This window comes from Chlorocebus sabaeus, chromosome 18 (assembly GCF_047675955.1).
Source record: "Chlorocebus sabaeus isolate Y175 chromosome 18, mChlSab1.0.hap1, whole genome shotgun sequence".
In the NCBI taxonomy this organism is placed as follows: Eukaryota; Metazoa; Chordata; class Mammalia; order Primates; family Cercopithecidae; genus Chlorocebus; species Chlorocebus sabaeus.
In genome coordinates this window covers 69,592,807-69,609,972 of record NC_132921.1, presented here as the reverse complement: position 1 = coordinate 69,609,972, position 17,166 = coordinate 69,592,807, and the positions used below count along the sequence as shown (strand labels likewise).

Sequence of the window (17,166 nt, the reverse complement as noted above, 5' to 3'; positions counted from 1 at the left end):
ACTCATGATCTCATAAAAACTTCCCGGTGCAAGTACAGCATCAAATAGGATTTTTAGGGGCAAGATGTCAGCAGAGTTACAACAAAATGAACAAAAAAGAGCTGAAGGCACTTCAGGATGTATACCTCCTGTATCTTCTATTGGCTTCTGGAAGGGCCAGGATTGATCTATTAAACACAACAGTTGAATGGGTCAGAGATGGAAAATGTTCAGAGCTGTCCAACTGACCATTTCCTAGGCTGTTTGCCACAGTGAGAAATGGTTTGAAATACAGGTCCTTTGGTTCCCATCAGTTATGACACTGCTGTCTTTTCTTAGGTTTGCTAAATGACAAGTATGATACTAATTTTTCACTCATCTGAGTATGCACTTATGTAGGTTTTGGGGTTACTAATGCAAATGTACTTGATGCCAAGGTATCTAGGCAACCATACAAAGTAAAACTCCTGAAAAGAGTTAGTTGATTCATACCTGGCACAGATAAGGTGCTCAATAAATGCCAAATAAATGATTGAATGAATTAAGTCTCAGGCTTGCGGTATGACTCCTGAATAAATCCCTTAAAAAAAGACAGTGTTACTTCTATCGAAGTTGATGGGTGATGCAAATGGAAAATGCAAAAGAACTATCATTTGAGTGTGAATTTATCTGGGTAAGATTAACCATCATTAAAACCAGCAGTAAATACTGAAGAAAGAACAAGAATAGTTTTTTACTGGTTTTTGAGGCTTATTCTGACACTCCATCATTTTAATCCCTAATAAACCAAAGCAAATGAAGTAGATCACCTGTAGCCCTTAAGAGGAATAGCAGCCACACACTGCAGTTGTGTGTGTGTCCTTCGGACTAGCTCCAAAATAATGACACTCACTGGGTCTGAATGCCTTACGACGGGGGCTGCTTTATGAAGTATCTTCTCAATCAGGCCAGTTTTAGAGTGAAAGCTATATTCAGAAGGTTCGCTTACTTCATTCCTAGTCAACAACATGCTTCATCTGAAGTTAGTGGATTATAGGTAAAGCTTGGGAAAAGGACTGTTGAATTATATTTCATAAGTACTTGTTCTACGAAGGTGGGAACAACCCATTTTTAACAATGTACTGAGGAGTCTGGTGCTGGCTCAGACAATGGGTGGTTAGAGTTGCTGAAAGATCCCAATAACCTTCAAGATGGACTCCTAATCCTACACAGAGTGCCACAGGCCAGTCCTGAAAGGTGAAGGTTTTAGTGGGGAGGACTTAAGAAAGGCACTGTCCCTCAAATACTTTTACTTGTGGGAAGAACACTTCAGAAGCCTGGAGAAGGAAGAGTCTGTACCAAGTAGAACTTCAATCAGGAAAAGAAATACTCCTAAAAGAAACTGGAAGGCAAGGGAAACAGAACTGTCAATAAATTGATAGCTTTTCGGCCCTGAAAGAGAGAACTGAAAATATGTACAGAATTCCAGTGGAGAAGGAAATAGAATTATTTTACATTTCTTTACCTTATAACACCAGTCTGTAATTTTCCTGAGGCTTAGCTTTCTTTATTGTCCAAAATAATAAGTTCACAGAACAACTTAAACATTTTTAATTTATTACCATGAGTTAAGCTTTACCATTTTCTTAAATGTTAGGGGACATTGCCTAGTTTCACACAAAAAAAACAATTGCTGGAGTGAAAATCATATAGAAAGTAGTTTCTGCTTCTTACTTGGCTTTCATCAGGCCTAGACTATATGCAGGTGCTTCTGAAACCAGAATTTTGAGTCCTGCCCATGTAATTATGTTAGAAATCTTGACAATCACTTGCTTTTGTTGAAGCAAAAAAGTTTGTCTTCTGGAGTTCACTAGAAGTAATTTACTGGACTCTTTTCCTATATGAATGTATAGAGACGTCTACAAGGTTTTAGCGGGAAGAGTGAACAAGCTCATTTCTCTTGGTATAAGGAAGCACAGTTCAACTCCGTGACTCTAAGCCACTCAATTTTTCTAAACTTTCCTAAATTATTCAAAGCATCTGACTTGCAGATATGCCTCTGCATGATTTATATAAACACTGTGCTTTGCAACAAGGATCTCTAAGGCATGCAATCAGCTCTGCAACTACTGTATGTACACACAAAGCTGTTAGAACATTGTCACCCTAAACACCTTTGGGGGGCTTCATTTAATAACACTGGCATCCAAGATTGTATATAGCTAAATGTATGTGCAAACTAGACCAGGCAAGGTAAAAAATAAACCTCTTCTACCCTTAAATCTCAATACCATTTTAGACTAATTTGGAAAACTAGGAATATATCTTTATGTATTTTGTTGGAAACCCTGTTTGATGTTATTGCTATTTCAAGTCCAGCAAATTTCATTTCTATATAACATTAGGCTAGAAAGAAACAGACCAACAGACCAAACACACAATGAAAACATGCAGTGGAGTTGTACTTGATGCATGGATATAAATGTGCACACAGAAGAGGCCAAGCATGTCACTTAATTTAATACGAGCAAAGGTCTGTACCAAGGGTCTGAAACATTGTAAACAGGCCTTAAGCAAAGGAGGAAATGTAGAGGGGAAACAAAGCTGAGAAAAATGAGTGGGAAATGGGCAAGATGACTCGTCTGTACTTGAACATCTGACCTGTTAGTTGGCCGTCGCCTGCAGCGGGGGCGATGCGAATGTAAGGTGTTGTAAGCTGAGTCACGATTATCGCAGCTAAGGCAAAGGAAGATTTCCAGGTCAGCATGCATGAGGGAAAAAAAAGCCAGACTGAAGCTAGGCTAGCAAGAAGAATCCCCATCAGTATATCAAATTGTCTCAACTTTGTTCTACCAACAACAAAAAGGAAAAAAAAGAAAAAAAAAAAAACATAGCAAGGTGCTGAATATTCTGAATTCGTTTCCCTTAAACAAGCCCGAGTCAGGCAGTTGGATTTCTAACTATGACACAGTTGCAAGCTTTGGCTGAGATCTTGGATAGATCAACTGAAGAAGAAAAAAAGGAAAACAAAACCAACAACATTCATCCTAAACAAACCTGAAGACTGAGTAGTGTTTCCAATTGAAATTGAGTGTGGTGCTTAAAGATTCATTGTTAATTCTGGTGATCCAAACTTTAGGCTTTTAGAACGTATTAGGTTGTTGTAACATTCTATTGTTGAACTCACAATATTTTCTCTTCTTGCTAAATCACCTTTGTAAAGAAGAATATTATACTCTTTCACTAAAAACGTTTTTAGGTGAAAAAATTTCTCTGATATCTAAATTTAATGCAGATTTCCATTTAGGAACTTTATTTTTTCACTTTAAGAGAAAAAAATGCATCTCAAAGTATTGGTTGGAAAAGAATAGAAACTACAAATTGCCTTTGCTATAGTTATCATGGTTAACATGCGAACAAAGAAATGATTAAGAGTCTTGAAGCAGACCAGGCTGCCTTCTTAGTTTGCTTGCACAGCTCAGCAGTTGTGTTTAAGTGGTTAACATTAATGACACACGGATATTTAAAAAAAAAAATAGAAAATTAAAACATCAATTCTAACATGATACAGCTGGAAAATGATGCAAAGAAAAAATATTGGAAAATTAAGGACAGGCTTACATGAAAGATTACTAATTTACATGGAACAGCCTGGGTACTATTAGAAATGTGGCAGCGAGTAAGGAAAATAGATCATCTACCATCTGCAGACAATTAAACCCAAAACTGCTGCTGCATAATATTTTGAAATATCCCTCTGCACCATGCAAGCAGTGCTGCTTACAACTAGACAACTGCAGCAACTGAGTTAAAAATGGTGTAACAGTCTTTCACACATTATTAATGAAAATATTCTAGTTTTGTCAAGTGAGATTAACAAACTAACCGTTTGGTCAGAGAATAGGCAGCTCCCAGTACATTAATACATTACAGAGATAATTTTCTTAATATGGCATATTATTCAATTTTGAATAGTTATAATAAGCTGTACACAGTAAAGTGTTATTTCTAAGATTGTTACAAAGTTGGTACCAATTCCAAGTTTCATACACATAACATTTTTGTTAGGTCATAGACTAATGTTGCTCCAACCAATACTCCTATGCGGTTCTGCATTATCTGTAGGAGAGTCTGACCTGTTCTCCTTTTGAGAAAAATGAAATTGTTTTATAGAAAAACAGAGCAGGCCAGCTGCCGTGGTTCACACCACTAATCCCAGCACTTTGGGAGGCTGAGGTAGGTGGATCGCTTGAGCTCAGGAGTTCGAGATCAAATGAATAACATGGTGAAACCTCATCTCTAAAAAAAATACAAAATTAGTGTGGTGTGGGGGCTTGCACCTGTACTCCCAGCTACTTGGGAGGCTGAGGCAGGAGGATTGCTTGAACACAGGAGGCAGAGGTTGCAGTAGTGAGCCAAGATTGTGCCACTGCACTCCAGCCTCAGCAACAGAGGAAGACACTGTCTCAAGGAAAAAAAAAAAAAAAAAAGAAAGAAAGAAAAAAAAAGAAAAAGAGAAACAGAGCACCTAATATCCAAAAAGGTAAACAATACGAACAAAAAGTTACTTGAAAATAGCTATGTCAGTCAGCCAGGTATTCACAAATAAAAAGGAACTCAAACTATAATCAGAAGTTAAGTCTACCATGTAAAAAGTATATTATAAATATCAGGAAGGATTTTTATATGATCTCTATGTTCTGCTTTGTAAAGTGTTTATTTGTAACTATTATTTTTAGTTATGAGGAAAAAATTTGATTATGCCATACATTATCTTCTAATGGGTCAGCAGGCCCACCACCTGCTTTTGCAAATAAAGTTTTATTGGAACACATGCTTAATTGTTGATGTATCGCCTATGGCTGCTCTTGCCCAGCAAGAGCAGAGCTGAGTAGTTGTGACAGAGACCATATGGCCCACAAGGCCTCAAATATTTATTATCTGGCCCTTAATATAAAAAGTTTGCTGATCTCTAACTTAAAATATCAATAAAGATGCATTATAAAAGAGAATTATCACTAAGTTTGGTGATATTCTCTTTTATAATGAAAAAAGATACAGGATTTATCAGCTCCAGATATTGTCTTCAAAGTATAGAATTGGAATAAAGACAGAAATTCCAATCCTATACTTTGAAGACAGTATCTGGTGCTGAGAAATGTAAGGTCCCTGTGGATCAGACTTCTAAATGGTCATTTCAGCTATGTGCAGTGGGATCTTCTGGAACTTGCTGAGCCAGCATTTACCTAACTGTATTTTGCATGACTTGAGTGTTCCTTAAAAAATGAATTTGGACCAAATACATTTGGAAAGCATAGAGTTTTTCAGGTTTCTTCTCTTTAGGAACTTCTCAGGGGGCCTTAATATACTCATGATGTACATTATTAAGACTATTTCAGATCATGAAAAAAGTACAGTTTCTCTATAAAATGCTGAATGATGAATGTTACTGTTCCTATTTCTAAATCCAAAGCCTAAATAACAGCACATTAGCATATATGATGGTCTTGCTATATAATTCATTTTCTCATGTAGAGAATATAAGAAATTAAAAGGAGTCTTAATTAGCTTTACATCTCAACAGACAATCTTTTCAGTTCGTTTATCAGTGCCCTTTCATTCTGTACCATTATGGCCTACAAAGGATAGTATTTCATTGAACAAAACAGTGAACAGAAAAACAGTCTGTAGAAACTTCTCAAAAAGCTTAGTGATTAAAAAAAGAAACATTCAAATTTCTGAATACAGAAATTATATCAGGACAATAGAAATCCTTCAAAGTTTCCTCAAGGTCTTCCAATAAGCCATATTTACGTTCCATTACAATTTTAAGTTAAATAAAATACTAAACTTACAAAAACAGTGAAATGAATAATCTTTTCATGAAAAATTCCCTTAAAATATAACATTGAAAAAATGCTTTGTTTTCTTTTTGTTTAAGGCTTACAGTCTGATTTCTCTAATACTTTTGGAAAATAATTTAGCATATGTTTATATGAAGCCTTTGTTTTGATTTCTGGCTAGACCAGGCGTGTCCAATCTTTTGACTTCCCTGGGCCACACTGGAAGAAGTTTCTTGGGCCACATGTAAAATACACTAACAACAGTCAATGAGCTTAAAAAAAAAAATTTAAAAAGCCCATGCATAAATCATATATATCTATATCTATATCTACATATATATATATATATTTTTTTTTGAGATGGAATGTCACTCTGTCATCCAGTTTAGAATGCAATGGTGCAATCTCAGCTCACTGCAACCTCTGCCCTCTGGGTTCACGTGATTCTCCTGCCTCAGCCTCCCAAGTAGCTGGGATTAAAGGCACCTGCCACTGTGCCCAGCTAATTTTTGTATTTTTAGTAAAGATGAGATTTCACCATGTTGGCCATGCTGGTCTCGAACTCCTGACCTCAGGTGATCCTCCTCCTTCAGTCTCCCAAAGTGCTGGGATTATAGGCGAGCCACCATGCCCAGCCAAATCTCATAATGATTTAAGAAAGCTTAAAAATTTGTGCTGGGAAGCATTCAAAGCCATCCTGGGCTGCATGTGGTCCACAGGCCATGGGTTGTACAAGCTTCAGCTAAACAATAGTCAAATAACAGCAAGGAGAGGATCAAATTAACATATATGACTGCTCCCCATATATCAAAACCCAAAAAAACCCCAAAGTACTTTTTTTGTTTGTTTGTTTGTTTTTCGAGACGGAGTCTCGCTCTATCGCCCAGGCTGGAGTGCAGTGGCGCGATCTTGGCTCGCTGCAAGCTCCACCTCCCGGGTTCACACCATTCTCCTGCCTCAGCCTCCCAAGTAGCTGGGACTACAGATGCCCGCTATCATGCCTGGCTAATTTTTTTTTGTATTTTTAGTAGAGACGGGGTTTCACTGTGTTAGCCAGGATGGTCTCGATCTCCTGATATCGTGATCTGCCCGCCTCGGCCTCCCAAAGTACTGGGATTACAGGCGTGAGCCACCGTTCCCGGCCAGCACTTTTATAAATCAAGGAGGCACTCAAATAATTTTTAAATGGACAACAGGAAAGCTCCCAAATGGGTATACTGCCAAGGACAAACATGCGGTGCCATAATATTATGAAAAAATCTTATTTTATGGAAGATTAATATAATGCACACGGCTTAAACTAATTGTTACATCAATTAGAATGAATAGACCTCATTAAATATAAGAAGTCTAACTTACAAATAAGACATTTGGAGTTTTAGTGTACCCTATCAGTTTAGAACTGATCATCAGTGAAGCCTTCTAAAACTAGCTGCAAAGAGTTTCCACCCCACTAGTTGCCATGAGACCACTATGGTGAACATAAAAGCTAAAGAAAACACATACACCAATCACTAAAACACAGTTGGACAAGTGGTCATTAAAAATCCAACTATAAAAATGTGAATGTTAATGAAAAATACAATTTCACAGATTTTAAGAAATATTTAAAAGCTACTCTATTCACTCCACTATACAATTAAAAACAATCCCTTGAATTGGGCAGGTAACACATAAACATCACGTATACCCTGGTGTATGGTGTCTTTATCGTTTAACTCAAGAGAGAATATTCTGTGATGAGTTTGCCTATAGTTAACACGTACCTATAGGAAATTTATCTAGGTGCATAAACGAAGAGGATACATAAAAATATAGGCAATCCCCCACACATAGGGAGATATATAATAACACAGCTTAGGTTTCTTCCTGTCTAACTTTTATGAAGTTAATATTTAAGATGATGAGTGTCAAAATATATCTTTGGAATATGATTAAAATAATCACTACATTAAATTTATAAATAGTATGAAATATATTTTTAAGAGACATACCCTTACTTTAAATTATAAGCTAGCTCTTAGTGAAAACAAATCCACCTCCATACTTTTTCTATAAAGATACTTGTCAACAGTTGTTTCAGGAGAACACTGAAATCTTTGTACATTCAAAATGTTGCTTAGGAAAGCAATTCTGTATCTGAAAACTCAATTAAGCCATCGCAGTGTGAGCAGTATGTGGCAACACACACTCAGGATGTTTGAATTCTTTTACATTTTAAACATCTTTACTCTGTGGTACCAACAGTTATTAGATCTTCCTATTTCTCTGTTTTGACTATATAGTCAAGATGGAATGGCTTCCCATGTTGCAAGAGAATTTCTAGTATCAATAAGGACAAATTTTCTGACTAAAAGGTGATGAACATTACACTGTGCTGAAAGGAGGGTTGCTGAATCCATCCATGGAGAACTTAATAAAATGGCGCAAAACAGTGTAGTTTTGCCTGGAGGGAGAATATCTTCCAAGATTTCCTCTTGTGCTATGATTTGATGAAACAGAAATGACAATGTTATGCAGTAAATATTAAAATTTGTTTCCCTCTTTTCCCAAAAGAGGTTCTTTGGATAGAGTTTGTTGCTGTGTAAATGTTTGCAAATGACTCAGAAAATAGGAGTGGGGAATATTTAGTCAATCAGGTCATCTGATTGCTTAATCATCCTTTGGTGAATTGAAAAACAAATTATAATATTGATGAAATCTAGCTGATGGAAGAGAATGATCCAAATCCCTATCTAATTCAGTCTATTGTGAAAACAGCAAACTTGTCAGGTTTCCACATTTACTAGTGTGTTATTTATATAATTATTTAACTATGTAAATGAGCATGATGACAGATATTTTGTTGTTTTCACAGCAAATTGGGCAGTGGCTCAACCCTCACAAAGAGGAGGTCTGATGCTTACACTACACAATACTGTCGCTGGCCAGAGGTGCTGCTGGGTGACGAGCCATGAGCAATGGTGAAAGAAACACTGGGGCTAGGAGTGCAGGCCTTGATCACCAGACTATCAGCTGAGTCACCTTGGTGAGTCAATTCGTCTCCAAAAATATACCTTTTCCTCATCTTAAAAAATAAGAATAGCAGTACCTGTTTCCTTTTTCATAGTAATGAAGAAATAAATGAGAACACATGTATGAAAGAGGTTTCAAAACTTTCAGCTGTGACGTTAAACATTGAGCATTATAAACTAGGGGCCCTGGAACAGGATTTACTTTTTCAGGCCTTAAGCGTAAGTGAAATGTAATACAGCAGTATTTTGAAATTCCTGTTGTTGAGCATGGACCAAAACCTTGAGATCTAAGAGCGTCAATGGACACCTGGTTCAAGGGCTTCATCGTCCTATAATAATTAATAGCTGATAGCATACGGCAATTTATGAAACACATAAGTCGCTATAATTTCAGTAAATATCAATTTATTCCTGTACTAAAGTCACTTAGGTATAATATGATATAAAAATTGAGTGTTTTAAAATTAGTATAAATCGATGTTTGGATATAGAACTACAAGCCCATGAGGACAAACAAGATACAAATGAGGTGAGTACCTCACACAATGCCTCACACAAAACATGCAACCAAGAAATATTTGTTGAGCTAACACTGACTAAAAAAGTCATGTAGGTTCACAAAATAAGAATTCAATGAGAATTTTGAAAATGCACATGTACATCATGGTATATTCAAACTATATTCACCTGAGAGTTAAACAACAACAAAAAGTTATTTTATCCAACACAACTCATCAAGTATGACCCAATTAAATCTTCTGCTACAGACCTAATGATGTGTTTTTACCATCGCCTCTAAATTAAATCATACAGAACTTCCCACTGTACTCATGGTCACTCCAATGGTCTGAATGAGGGTATTTAACTTTGAGTGTTAATTTATATTGCCTCATTTAAGATGACATTTTAAATTTCTCAAATCATTTTCTTATACATTTCTGGACGTGACGGTTAAAACAACACTGTCAAGTTGACCAGATGACAGCTCATGTTCACAAACACACGTCTGCACTTGCTTCCGCAGGAGGTGCTGTGTGGGGAGCTCAGGGTAACTCGCCCTACCCACTTTTGCAGCTCATCCTCTATCACATTATCTCAGAGTTTTAACCAGGCTTGGGAAATAGACACTCCACAGTAACATAACCTGGTTACTAGGCTCAGAGAGACACGCACCACCAGTGAAAAAAGCCCAGGTGGACTCCACTTTCTACTGCTATTATAATTAGATCACTGCTTAAAAATAGTGGGTGATATTTTATTCCTTGGCATATCAAGATTCACTAGATGTGGTACTAACCAGGTATGATACTATGGTTTTAAAAACGTGTACTGAGATCATATAAAAATTAAATTCATTTGAAAAAATTGGAAAAAGGTAACTATTGAAAACTGCTTGGAACACAGAAATACAGCTTCTTATTTTAAAAAGTATCTATATGAGTTACAGTCAGTGTTAATTACCATCAGATCCTAATACTTGCATGCATTCATGCATATATATGTATATATAATACATTTATTTTCAATCAAGTTACAGTTCAAAAAGTTTTGAAACATAGGTTAAAATAAACTTTTAAGGAACATTAATTAGGAGAGCATTCCACAATTTCAACCTACCTTTTGTGGCCACTCGGACACAGTCTATTTTGGTTTCCTGTGTCAAATAAAGAGAGGGAAAAATCATTATTCATGTTTTATTTAAAACAAATAGAAATATCTATAGTTCTATTTAAATAACACTGATAAAGAGGGATCTCACTGTTCCGGGCGTGTCTTTAATCACACAGCAATTATTCTTTGAGCCACACTCAGATACATTTTCTGGCTCCAGTGCCGGTGGTGCTGGGCATTTCTAGACCAGATGATGAACAAGGAGCTACACTTAAAATGCCTCTGCCTGGTGGCCCTGGACCTCCTTCACCGTCCCTGTACTTCCCCCTGAGCAAACAGCACTGGAGAAGTACGATGCATCTCAGATTTCCCCGCTTTTCACCAGCAAAAGTTAAGCTGACAATGGTACCTAGACCTATGCTGGGAAGGAGGGACCCACTGTGGTATGTGCGAAACATTTCCTCTCTCTGAGGAGCCTTCACAATCTCAACCAGAGTTCTGCGCTGGTCTGAACAGGAAAGGGAAACCAATTCAGAAACGACACTTTTTATTTTGTTTCCCTCTCATCTTTCTATTATCTCTTATGAAAAAAAAAAAAAAAAGACACCAAATTTAGTCACAGCTATAGGAAGTAGAAACTCCTGTGGAACTTCTTCAGTTCCCATTTCTTTAATGGGACAGACTATGCTGAAAAGACAGATGCTGTGAATCTCACAACATTTTAAACGAGCTGAATGTATGGGTTGGAGCTATACTGTCTTCCTGTAAAATAGTAAGCTAAGCAAAATTGCCAGCCAACTTTCGGTAACAGGAAAACTGAAAATAAAACCCATCATGTTGAGGATAAACTCCTCCAAACAAAATATATATATATAAAAAAAGATGAGTATATTCGTTTCTTTCCATAAATTTCTCTAGATGGAAATAATTTTAAGAGAAGAAAAATCACATTTGTTTACAAGTAGAAATGCAGAAAAGCACGACTTCAATTTTACTACTATTTTACTTAATCCATGTTCACATGAACAATCCCGAATAGCCGAAGTAAACAGTTATCTGTACAACTTACCCCATTGGCTCTACTAGCAGCTTGGAAATAAATTCTGTAGCTTTTATGGGGGAGAAGGGGAGTGTTCCAGTATCCATTGTATGTCTTATTATCACCAATTGTAAACGGCTGCGCAGCTTGGAGGCTGTCTGCAGGAAATTCTGCAGCAAAGTAGTACTGCGAGTTCAGCAGAGAAGCGTTCTGGAAGTGAATTGGCACTGGGTAGCACTTTAGGATTTCTGTGGTCTTTTTAGTTCTTCGAGGACGTTCTTCCTCAACAACTATTTGATAGACACTAGAAAAACAAGAGTATCATCAATGATATTTTATGATCACTGAACTGATCCACTCTGCTTTCAACTGCATGGACCCATAAGACACACAAAATAAAGAACACACTGGACGCAGTCGATACTGAGTGCTTGGTATAGAACAGACTCTCATGCAGTACTTGCTCAGAGAAAGAGAGGGAGGGTGCTTCAGTTCTTCTTCAGAACTCTCCCACCCAAAACAACACTACTTAGTGAGAGAAACAAAATTCACCGTCATTTAAAATTTTTAATATGATAATCTCTACTGTTTATCTGAGCAGAAGTAATGTTTTTCTCACATGTAACTGAAGATGATTTTACAGACAATTAACTCAGTTTACCTGACAAATACAATTAAATTATACCAACTATAAATTTATTTTAAAAAGCAATGCATTATTTTCTTTAATGACAACACAAGTAAAGTTTTAGCAAATCACAAAACACAACGTGTAGTGATTCATGTTAACTAAGGTTTATCTTCCTATGTTTTCTTATGTTCCTTCGCCCTCACCATATTCAGTCAGTGGAAAGAAATGCATAAGAAAAGCAGAGATAAGGGATTATAGTTTCAAAACCCAAAGCCTTGGAGTTCCAAGTGATTAGTAAGACTAAGTCATGAACAAGGCCCCTCGAATCTCATATAAGAATGGGCTGGGCATGGGTATTTTTGAAGATGTCTGCAAGGGTGACAGTCCCATTAAGGAGCAGGTCTCTGGTACCTGCCCACCCTCTTCCAATGTCTTTGAATTCTGAAGTAACCTTAGGAGAATGGGAGAAACCTTGAACTGATGGACTTTCAGAAAATTAATATATTTATTTAATACCTTTGCTAGAGTGATGAATGTTGTTCGCAGTTTTGTTGGAAAAAAAAAGTTTCTTATGCTGAGAAAAACTAAAGCTTCTCTGAGCTGACTCTAGATTAGACTGTAAGTCCTGGCAGGACGAGGGATCTTTTTCTCACAGTATCAGAAAGGCACCAGAATTCACATGAACCAAGAGCTGCTCAGTACAGGAACCCATTAATACCAAGGAAAAGGCACAGAAGAGGGCTGCCTGCCATCCCCACCCATGGCGGGGAATGCCTAGGGAGGTTCCTCTCTATGTGACCTCCCAATCTGCATTCGTAGAACCACCTATCTCCGTGGGCACAACAACTTAGCACCTTCTATTACAGTAACGAAATGTGTGCTGCCATTCCGTTGGTAACTCTGTCTAAATAAAAATCAGTTGTTTTAGAATATCAGACTGACTTCTCAGTGGCCAGGTAACCAGCAGGTTTACAGGGCAGTGAAAAAGTGAACTTTACCAGTGATGTAAACTTAAAAAAAAGGAGTACAACTTTTATCTCCTAAACAGCACATACTTTCTACTGGATTGAGTCATGTAAAATGCTCCACATCAGTGGATCATTCATACAATAGTAAAGGCAAAGGCTCAAGGTCAAAGTGGAAGACTAAGTACTGCCTGTTCTGTGGCACAGCCACAGTGGACAGCTGTGAAACAAGTCTAACCTGGAATTCCATTAAAAACAGTCCTGAAGAAGTGTGATCACTCTCTTGAAATCGCTTTTGTTGGGATAGAAACAATGCACTGGTCTGGACTCTAATGCTAATTCTCTAAAAGCTGGGGTTTTAAATGCATTTCAATGAATTTATTTGAGTTTTTTCTCCTACGAAATAAGGGAATTAAGTGAATCTCTAACATGGATTTCATATATTTAGAATTTTTATTCAACATACGAGGACTGATCTCACAAAAGAGAGAAACCATAAGAATAATTATTTTCTTTGCAAAGTGATTCTCCATTTAATTTTTATATATATATATATATGTATTTTTTTTTTTTTTTTTTTTTTTTGAGAAACAGTCTCACTCTGTTGCCCAGGCTAGAGTGCAGTGGTGTGATCTCAGTTCACTGCAAGCTCCGCCTTCTGCGTTCATGCCATTCTCTCGCTTCAGCCTCCCGAGTAGCTGGGACTACACGCGCCTGCCACCACGCCTGGCTAATTTTGTTTTGTACGCTTAGTAAATACGGGGTTTCACCATGTCAGCCAGGATGGTCTTGATCTCCTGACCTCAAGATCTGCCTGCCTCAGCCTCCCAAAGTGCTGGGATTACGGGCATGAGCCACCACTCCTGGCCAATAAAATAATTTTTAACATCACTTCCTTGAAATCTTCTTTCCGGTTCATTTGCTGTATGATATGATTTTCACAACTTCAACTTAAAAACAACTTCTGAGAAATCCATATACTAGACAAGGCAGGAAAATAAGGATATGTGTGAAGAAAACATAGTTGCAGATATTCCATACCGGAAGTGCTAGGCCAGGTGCCCAATGCACACAGATTTTATTTCTCCCGTTTTCCTAATGTGAAAACTGAGGTCTAGAGGTGAAGTGCCATTTTACCAGGGCATTCTACTGAAGAGGCAGAAGTGGTCTGACAGCAGAGCTAGGTCTGCTAATCATCAGACCAGGGTGTGCTGACATTCCTTACTCACAAGTCCAGTGAAGGCACTCATGGGAACCATCTGGCCTGAAGGGAATTTTCACTTGCTCCCGCACACACAACCAACACATAAGCTAGTCTCCATTGACTTTCCACAATCAATTTATTTTGAGTATTGTAAAGATTCACACTTATCACATCAAGGGAGTTATAGATGATAACGTTGGCTTTGACCTCAATTCCTTCTGTCATCTGTATCTGAGTCATTAACCACTTTCAGGGAGGACATTCTCCTGGGCTCCACAGTGACTTTAGCACCTGGCTGGTGTCCTCTGAGCACTGTGATCTTCCCACCTCTCTCAACCTGCAAGGAGCTCCCTCCTGTTTTAACCCCGCTAGACAAAAAGCAGCACAGCTACTCCTAGACTTTCCATGTCCCAAGATCCTAGATTCTCCTACTGCAAACATCTTTGCATCTATTCCTTCACCCTGGCCTGGACTCAAGTTTGCCACTTAAATGTGGTTCCCCTCAAGGCAATGAACTCTAGGTTACTCTCAGATGCCCTATGTCCTAAAACACTGAGACCCTCAATGACCCTCTCTCAATGACCTAGTCTGTTTCCTCATTTTCATGTTCTCTTGCTCTGCTCCAAACTCACAAAAACATGTTTTCTGTGTAGACACAGCCATTTTGTGTCCTTGTATCACATTTTCAAAAGTCCTATAAGCTTCTGAAGGAGAAGGGCAAAGGTTTAGTCACTGTTGTGTCTCATGACACTTTGGCTGTGAAGTACATATTTCTGAAAGCATGCTATAATCCTTAAGTAGCTTCTATTTGGTTTGGGGGTATATTACACATTCTATGCACCAGGAGGGAGAAAGCACACCGATAGTCACAACGATGCTTTGTCTTATTAAAATTTAATGTGAAGTTTATTTTGTATTCATTTCCCAAATACTCATGAGCCAAAAAGAAAGCAATGACCAAGGAAAAGTTTTGATGATAAGAGGATGCTAGTTATATTTTAGTTTATCCTGCATAACCCACAATTAAATAATGAACCTAAGGGAATCAAATGCGATGTCTCTACAAGCCCCCTGCACCTCCATCTCTCACTTCCCATTCCTCTCTCCTAACCTGGCTCATAGGTGTGATGTGTGAGTGTGTACACTGATTTATTATTTCAATGAATATTTTTTGAGCGCCTAATAGGTGTCAGGCACTGTTCGAGTTTATCTTAAACAACACAACGTTTGACGTTCTCTAATGATACAAAATTTTGTTTTCTAATATAAATATTATCTAAGCAAACATGAAAAAAATCATTTGTTTCAAGCAGCAGTTTTATGAGGATTAAGTGAAAATTTAAGAATTAAACGATCATTAGACAGGCCTCCATGTTAGCCAGTTGGCATGGGTTCCATTATATACTCTACTCCAGACATATTGGTTTTTAAATGGCTACCATCCAATCAACTTCAGATATATTAAAGGAAGAACTAAGTTGACTGGAGCAATTTCAAACCCAAAATGTCTTTTCATCCTTGCTCCACAAGACAAATTAGATTTGCAAGCATCCAGACCTCAAATCTATTTGCTCTTTAATAATTTAAGCGCTGAAAGGTCAGGCAGCTCTTTTCTATTCCCCTTTATCAAAGCCCAAGTGCTAATGAAAAATAGCTAAGTCCTATCTGCTGCCCAAGTGCCACAATTTGCTGTTTCCCTGATGGAAATTAACACATTATTAGCACCTAGGTCAACAGTACCTTGACAGAACTTTATAGCTGATGTGTTTTTCATCTGTACAAGTAACATCACTTCACTAATGAGTTTCATAAAATTTTTCCATCCACAATCATAGTCTCAAAACTAGCTTTGAAAATCTCACTGTTAGAATGGTGTTTCTAGAAAGAGTTTTAAAAAGCAAATTTCTGAGAATAGAACACTGATCAGAAATTTCTAGCTTAGTGAGTTGAATTTAAATTCTATTATCCTTTTAATGGGTTGCCCATGCTGCCTTTGTTTATTAAAGTTGCACTACCCTCGCCCTGTCCTACCATTACTCTGGAATTTAAAGTTACATCAAATCTTCCCACTGCATGTGCAATATTAAAAGCACAATCCACAGTGAAGATGAATCTGCCAACACTGTGACATCACTATATCACGACTTTCCTATGGAATGAAATTTAATTTACAGTTTAATTTATGCTAGGCGTTTCTACAACAAAATTCTACAGCCTTTACAAGGAGAATGAAAAATCTGCATTTATACGGAATAGCACATGAAGTATAACCTAGAAAAGAACATCTGAACATCTTTCATGTACTTTTTTAGACTCGTAAGTTCAAATGTGATAAAATGTTTTTAGTTTTTCCCTAACTTTGAGTTCCTGGAGAGGAAGCCTCATACATATGTGAAATTAACTTAAAATTTTTTGTCCTAATTCATTTCAAGATGAGTTGTAAATTCATTTTTTGTTATCCATTTATCATATTTCTTTGCACCATAAGATATGAGAGGGTTACCAATTGGATAATAGAAGGTAGGGAGGTAAGGAAGAGAAGAGAGAAGGAGAAGAGTTATAACCCTTTCATTGCTGCTTTTGCTAATCCTCTAAAACAGGCACTTCTGATCACTTCAGGGCCTTAGAATATTGTTCATTTTATCACATCTAGGAGTGACTTTTGGCTTGATTTGCAATTTTTGGTAAAAATCATCCATTCTTTATGTATAAAAAAAATACAGATTAGTATTGATATCTTCCTGAAGATTAATATGGGGGAGATGAAAGAAAATGAAAATATTAATTACATGCAAAGCATGAAAAAATAAATGTATAACTAAGGGTTACTGCCATGCAGCCACACTGAATTTATCTTCCTCTTGTTCTTTGCTCTGACATTGCCTTTTCCTAAATCTGTCA

At 37.2% G+C, this 17,166-nt stretch overlaps 1 protein-coding gene across 12 annotated transcripts in view; it reads right to left on the bottom strand.

Moving 5' to 3' along the window:
* PTPRM (protein tyrosine phosphatase receptor type M) overlaps positions 1-17,166 on the bottom strand; it is an 834,581-nt gene that overhangs the window by 284,456 nt on the left and 532,959 nt on the right. For 7 of the 12 annotated variants that reach the window (XM_007974623.3, XM_073006465.1, XM_073006464.1 and 4 more), the window contains 3 exons: positions 11,496-11,769; positions 10,433-10,469; positions 2,620-2,694 (listed from right to left, as the gene is read on the bottom strand). In XM_007974623.3, coding sequence (XP_007972814.1) covers positions 2,620-2,694; positions 10,433-10,469; positions 11,496-11,769 — 386 coding nt within the window. The remainder of the gene's footprint in view (positions 1-2,619; positions 2,695-10,432; positions 10,470-11,495; positions 11,770-17,166) is intronic. The other 5 variants (XM_037982979.2, XM_007974629.3, XM_073006467.1 and 2 more) reach the window with 1 other exon arrangement.